Source organism: Rutidosis leptorrhynchoides, chromosome 11 (assembly GCF_046630445.1).
Source record: "Rutidosis leptorrhynchoides isolate AG116_Rl617_1_P2 chromosome 11, CSIRO_AGI_Rlap_v1, whole genome shotgun sequence".
Classification (NCBI taxonomy): domain Eukaryota; kingdom Viridiplantae; phylum Streptophyta; class Magnoliopsida; order Asterales; family Asteraceae; genus Rutidosis; species Rutidosis leptorrhynchoides.
The window spans coordinates 299083500-299090662 of record NC_092343.1 but is presented as its reverse complement, the minus strand read 5'-3'; the positions used below and the strand labels follow the sequence as shown (position 1 = coordinate 299090662).

Here is a 7163-nt window from a genome sequence, read left to right as displayed (position 1 = left end):
AAGCGTAAGTATATCCTGCTAAACCATCAATTTGCACTCCATAAGAGTCAGGTGGAGTGCGGAACAATTCGGTGATTTGATCAAGAGTGTTCGGACTTGCAAAGATAGGATCACCAGAAGAATCGCCTGCAAAATAACGTCGTTGGTTAGTCGGCGAAATAAAAATAATATATATTTTACATGTTCAATGGCAATTCGCAATATACCAGTTTGCTGTTCCCCTTCGTGTTCCGGTATAAATGGATCGTCGTGAGGAGCGGTTTCCTGTTGTTTAGGTTTTTTGCTTTGCGAAGATGGCGGTGTTTGTAACGGTCGCTTGGTAGTACTCGACTTTGAATAAGGAGATTTAGAGGTTAAATCAACGATTGGAATGGGCTGCTTTTCTTTCGATGATGATGATTTAGCCTCCGGGCTCGATAATAGTTTAGTGATCAGAGTTTTTGAATCAGCTTTCCTATCTAACTCGTTAATCTTCATTGCAAATTAAAAGAGAGATGCAAAAAATGATTAAAATGATAACGATTGATTGATGAATTAGGTAATTCTTTGATATTTTGGAAAAATGAGTAGTGAATTTGTGATTTCAGGTCACACTATATATAGGCAACGGGGTTAATTATGTTAATTAACCGTTGTGACAACTCAAACGGTAACTTTTTCCTATAACGGTAACTTGGTTAATGCGAAATGATTCCATGCGAATATTGGCTGCGATAACTGCGAATTTTTAGAGTTTATCATGATACATTTGTTTCGCAATATGTATCATAATAAACTGGGGGGACTTGATCATATACATAGCATTGTATATGTATATTTTATTTGCTAAAAGCCAAAGGCTGAACTGCGCGAATTATAAGGCAAAGCTATGCAATATTCGCTGAAAATAAGCACAGCGGTCATGTTTTCGCATTGATACAAAGACTGCGGTTTAATCCGCTGAGTTTCCGCGGATAGTTAAGGTACTCGCGGACCGCGGATATCTCGAAACCTATAAATAGAGAGCTTGGCCTCTCATTTAGAGGTTGTTGATTCTCTGCCATTTTGCCTAAGCCTTTGTAATTTCCACTTGTGATCTTGCCCAAGGGATTTTTACATTGCGAAAAGGTGAATTAAGCTAATTAACAATCAAGACCGGGTCGGGGTGGTTGATCACTTGATAGTTAAAGTGAAAGACGATCATCGGGGCCCAAAATAATCATCAAACATCCCATCCTCCATTACAATCTTATTGCACTCAATCCGTGATTAAGTAACATCATTAATCATGGATTGATCACTCATGGTCAGCAGATGTATCGTTAGTTGGTGTAGGGCCCACAACATCATTTTCTACATTGGTTTGGTTTTCAGGTGTATCGTGTTCTTCAGAAGGGTCGTTGGTGAGTTCAATTAGCACAAGCTTATGCTCTGGTTTATGTTGCTGATTAAATTTTCCGGGAAGAGCTGGGGAACTATTGTGACAATCTTCACAAAGGTCGAAGCCGATTTCTTCTGAGCAATCCGTGCATTTGTAACGGTCCCCAATTAGTGGATACATCTGTTGAACAAAAGAACCGTTAAAGAGCAACCTAAAATTGCAACATTATAAATACTTACGAAAATTATTTATATTAGTTCAATTCAAGAATGAATATAAGAAACGGCATTTCGACAAATTCATACTGAAGGGGTCAATTTGAAGAAGACAAATCACATTGGTCACAACCTCCTAAACTACCCATGGGGTATATTTAAATTTAGTGGAGATAATATACAAAGACTTACTCTTCAAAACATATTATAACGTTTGATTAAAAATCAATATTTACTATTAGCAGTGTGGTAAATGGGCTAATTGCAACCATATTTATGTGAAAACGGGTCAATGCATATATTTTACCTTTAAAGGGTCGATTCAAATGGTTATATTTTTAATCGTAACTGAAAATTATCAAGCTTTTACGTGAACCCATAACCCAAACACACCCATTTGTTTCACCCTTAAGTTCCCAGTTTTCAGTGGTACACAAGACCATATAAGTTTTCTTGTATAGATCAGAGTCATCAGACCAGTGCCTTTTGAAAGTTGGGTTATAATTGAGAACAAGGTTTGGGTCAAAACGCGTAATTTGAAGTATAGGTAGGGTTGAATTATCATCATCTTCATAAAAGAATCTCATCACTTAATATATATGATACTTAAATGATCAATTCAAGAATTTGGTTAGGGTTAAAATAGTATGATCTCAATAAATTAATTTCCTGAATATAAAGAACTTAAGAAGGTTCAAGCATTAAAATACACTTAAGGCTAATTATAGATATAAGTTGAGCATAGCGAAAAGATTACCCCACAGAGGTCACAACCAACTCCAAAGTGAAGTTTGCGGCCTGAACTAGACACGTGCTCAGACATAAATACAGTTGAAGATTCACCACCATTCGTAACTTGCATTGACCCTGTTATAATAACAAAATTAGCTACGTTTCAGATCATATGAATTAACGATACACACACAATTTAATTAACGGTAAAAAAGGAACCACTAGAATTCAATAAGGCTTATTTGTTTTTTTCCTATATCATTTTTATTCGTAAGTTTTAACTTTTATTGAGATGATAAATAAAAAACCCACCATATTCGACACACAAAATATACAACAGATTCAAAATTTTGACAATGCCACCTCTAAATGGCTTAGATATATAACATGAGATATAGGAACATACCTGTTGATGCGATTTCTTGCTCAGACGTACTGATGAGCTGGTTGATAGACGCTCTTTTTGCAACATATTCTTCTGATAAATGGTGCTCCAAGAACCGATCTAGATCACAACAGACTTTTGGACACCCGTTTGGATGCACGCTTTGACACACAGGGCATCGACATTCCTCATTGGTAACACCAACAATACACACTTCACAAAACACTGAACATAAAAAAAATAAAAAATAAAAAAAAAAACTCAACAGTTAGTTATTTTGGTGCAGATCGGTTTCGGGTCAAAACGCTGGGTTGATCCACTAACACTTTTTCTCCCTTTTAGTATTTGTTTACAAAAAAATGAGGCATTACATGGTATTGCAGAAGCTATGCTTTTGATAATATCTACCTTATTTATTAGAAAATTTAATTCAGGAGTTAAAATATTAGTGAATAATATTCTGGGCAAGTTGGTCTGGAAAACTTGAAGTAGTTTTTGATATAATATCTACTAACCCATTGGAATTGTTTAGCTTTGACCGATATCAGTTGAGTCGGCCCACAAATGGTACGGAACTAACCCGCCTCGTTTCACCCAAAAACACCTAAAAAGTCGGTCAACGCTAGAAAGTTGGGTCAAAGTTGGGGCTGAGTCGATCAAACTCAATGTTGGTCAACGCCCATCCCCCACTCGTCTCTCGAAGGTCCCGACAGACTCGTCCCCGACTCGTGACTTTTACATCCTTGACAGGTTGGTCAATTTTCAAACCAGGCCCACATGACAAGTTGGGGCTAAAACAACCCAAATCGAATCATTTTCAAGTAAATGGGTAGAGATTGCCACCTCTAAATCATGACGACGGTTTTTTAGACTTACCATGACCACAGTTAAGTACTACAGGTTGATATAGAATCTCTTTACAAATTCTACAGAGTACATCGGTGACAGAAACCCGCTCGGTACATCCTTCAACAGTCAGATTTTCAATAACTTCATCATTCTTATTGCAATTGTTATCAGAAGTAGTACACTCCAATGATGGCATTGGTTCACTTGATCGGGATAACACTATATATCTATCAAACTGCGTTGAAAACATTCCACTGGCCTTTTCTTCTTCTGCCACAATAAATAATTATGAATACATTAAAATTATTAAACCACATGAAATATACTAAAAGGCTACCAAAAAGGCATATTTGTTAGATTATATACCCATAATTTGAGTTTCCCTTTTTTGATAAACTACGGGATAAAGCTTAAGAAGCAAAAAGTGAAGAAGCCAACAAATACTCGGAAGATGATGATATGAGTGTCTACAAAGAGGGCGGCGAGATTCACGCCGAGTGTTCATAGATTTGAAGACGCACCAAAAACATGAAAGATGACCACACGCTGCAAAACAGTGACAAAAGTAATTAATAACACGTTGGCATTCGATCGAACAACATTTAATTGTGGCTTTTGGATTCCATTCTTACCCAATACAACTGGCTTGCAGATGAGGTCCCTGCAAAGTAAATATAAAAAGATAAAAAAATACCAACTTCATTACAAATCACCAATTCCTAAACTCAAAAGAACAGTATTATTATTGGAGAAAATAATATCTAATACACCAAAAAATAAATAAATAAATAAATCTTCAAATGAAAATTCACTGAAGTAGCACAATCCATAGATACAAAACTTTATCTATTCTTAAAACCCCTAAATGATCACTCAAATAAATTCAAATAGAAGACAAATAAAGATAAAAATACATATATTATATTTAGGCATAAAGTAAAAAAATACATATATTTATAATGTTGATATCGATAGGACTGAATACTTACAAGCAGATACAACATTTGAAGTCGCCGGAAAATTCGTCACTCTCAGCGTCGGTGGCGGTAGAAGAGGCGGAGGTGGCAGCATCTGTGGTGGAATTGGTGGCAGCGGTGGTGGAAGTATCAGCCGCAGTGGTGGCATCGGCAGCGGCGTTGGTGGCAATGGCAACGGCTAAGGTGGAAGCGGCAACAGCGGCGGCTGAAGAAGCAGCGGCGGTGGTGGCAGTAGCAGCGGCGGAGGTGGTAATATCAGCGCCTCTGGTGAAGATAGTAGCATCGGCGGCGGAAATAGCAACGGCGCCGGTCGCAATGGCAGCGGCGGCGGCGGAGGCAATGGTAGCGATGAAGCAATGGCAGCGTTGGTGGAGGCAATGGAAGCGGCGGCGTCGGCGGCGGCAGCAGCACGGGTGGCAGTAGCAGCGGCGTCGGCGGCGGCAGCAGCACGGGTGGCAGTAGCGGCGGCGTCGGCGGCGGCAGCAGCACGGGTGGCAGTAACAGCGGCGTCGGCGGCGGCAGCAGCACGGGTGGCTGTAGCAGCGGCGTCGGTGGCGGCAGCAGCAGCAGCAGCGGCAGTGGCGGCGATGGTGGCGGGATCATCATCTGGCGTATTAATCACAAATGCGTAAAGTACTGGGAATAAAAGTTGAGCGTCTTTCATTCTCCTTAATTTTTTATTTTTTATTTTTTTGACTTCATTTTATCTTTATAGAGGATCGAAGAAATTTATACCGTAGAAGTTTTTGTTTTTTTTTTTACGAGGAACCCCACTATGGGCCAGATCACATTGGCCCCCACTGCAGGTAAACCCCGGGTAAACGGCAAGCCAACCCTCCACCGCTATCGGGTAAAGCATCCTCCAACTTTGGTCATTAAATGCGAGCACCCCTTGGAGTTGAACCCGAGACCTCAACCTTCATGGGAAATGTTGGTGACCACTCAGGCTAGGCCTGTAAGTTTTTGTTTTATTACTACGTAATTTATAAAAATAGAAATATAAAAATAAAATTAGGCAGTTGAATCCTATGGATTTTACCATAAAAGTGCTCCTAATTTTTTTTTTTTTTTTTTTAATTTGTATGGTCATCGTGGTTGACGTTAATTATGGAATTAACGATTGTTGAAAATATTCGTTATGTTATGTAATCTAATCGAAATCGTAATATATATATATATATATATATATATATATATATATATATATATATATATATATATATATATATATATATATAGGGGAAGTAACCAATCGGGGGAAGCAAATTTTTTTTTTTCGTATTTTTTGGAATTTTTTTTTCTAGCATCAAGATCACAAGAAAATATGAACATTTAGAAATGACACTTCATGATGAATATTATTATTTAGGTGGGAAAACGATCGACAAAAATAACATTCAAGATAATATTGTTCGTGAAGAATGTTAACGTTTTTTTTTCTTCATGTTTTGTGAGGTAAAATTTAGCCCGATTTAGAGTTTAGGGTTTGGTGTTTTGGGTTTATTCCATAAACCCAAAACACCAAAGCCTAAACCTTAAACCCTAAATCCTAAACTCTAAACCGTTCGTGTTAAAAACTCAATCTAAATCCTAAATCTAAACCCTAAACCCTAAATTTCTAAACCTTAATATCTAAACCCTATAAACCCTAATATCTAAACCCTAATATATAAACCCTAATATCTAAACCCTGAGAGCTAAAACCTCAACATACGCTCGAAAAACACGATAATTGTTATATATTACTTCTTCGAGCGTTTTCCCACCAAAATAAAAACATTTATCACAAAGTGTCTTTATTAAATGTTCATATTTTCATCCCATCTATAATGTTCGTGAACAAAGTTTTTTCAAAAAACGAAAAAAAAAAACTTTTTGCTTCCCCCCGATTGGTTACTTCCCTCTTGATCCTACCACTATATATATATATATGTGTGTGTGTGTATATATATATATATATATATATATATATATATATATATATATATATATATATATATATATATATATATATATATATATATATAAGTCTAAAACAAATCGAAATCCATTATTCCCTATAAATAACTACACATTCAACAATTAAGAAATAAAATAAGAAAAACAGTAAACGGTTAAACAGTTTTTGCTCCTTTAGGCAATTAGGTCATTCCCAACGGTATCCACGCCCTGGTCACCCTCCTTCGCGCCCTCGAGGGTGATGATGGCAATCTCCACACCTTGGTTACTCTCATGAGCTCGGCCCCAATTTTCGTAGTTATTCAACATGTTTGAGGGCGAGTTTGTTGAACTAAACATAGCTGTTTGGCTTTGATAAAGTTCGAAAAACAAAGAAATAAATGGCAACAGCTACATTCATTTATTTGATTTTTTAATTTTTTTTCCCATTTATTCACTCTATAACCGCATATCCTACAACTTTAACACACATCTAAAACGCCCTTGACTCAATTTTTTTACAGTAATGGTGCGCGGCACACACAATATCTGCACGACGCGTATTATAACGGGTTCTAGCATGTACCTGTTTATAACAATAGTGCGCGACACCCACCAGACTTAGAGATTTCATTGCTTTTGGATAAGTGTAACTCAAAAGAACCAGGATTCGACCCTCTTCACGATCCAAAAGGGAGGTTTAGTCT

General features: G+C 37.2%; 1 protein-coding gene across 1 annotated transcript; it reads right to left on the bottom strand.

The window, feature by feature from the left end:
• Positions 1-616: 616 nt before the first annotated feature.
• On the bottom strand, positions 617-5182 carry LOC139875606 (E3 ubiquitin-protein ligase PRT1-like). The gene is made up of 8 exons (XM_071862931.1): positions 4833-5182; positions 4531-4782; positions 4174-4202; positions 3908-4087; positions 3569-3811; positions 2714-2917; positions 2333-2442; positions 617-1540 (listed from the first exon to the last, which is right to left on the bottom strand). The coding sequence occupies exons 1-8, from the start codon at positions 5180-5182 to the stop codon at positions 1277-1279; spliced, it is 1632 nt and encodes a 543-aa protein (XP_071719032.1). The 3' UTR covers positions 617-1276.
• Between the last annotated feature and the right edge of the window lie 1981 nt (positions 5183-7163).

Coding starts and splice junctions, on each gene's coding strand:
- LOC139875606 (XM_071862931.1), bottom strand. CDS start 5,182: ATGAAAGACGCTCAACTTTTATTCCCAGTACTTTACGCATTTGTGATT. Junction 4,783..4,832: donor CCGCCGCCGCCGCTGCCATT/GCGACCGGCGCC, acceptor TATCTTCACCAG/AGGCGCTGATATTACCACCT. Junction 4,088..4,173: donor CTGCAAGCCAGTTGTATTGG/GTAAGAATGGAA, acceptor ACTGTTTTGCAG/CGTGTGGTCATCTTTCATGT.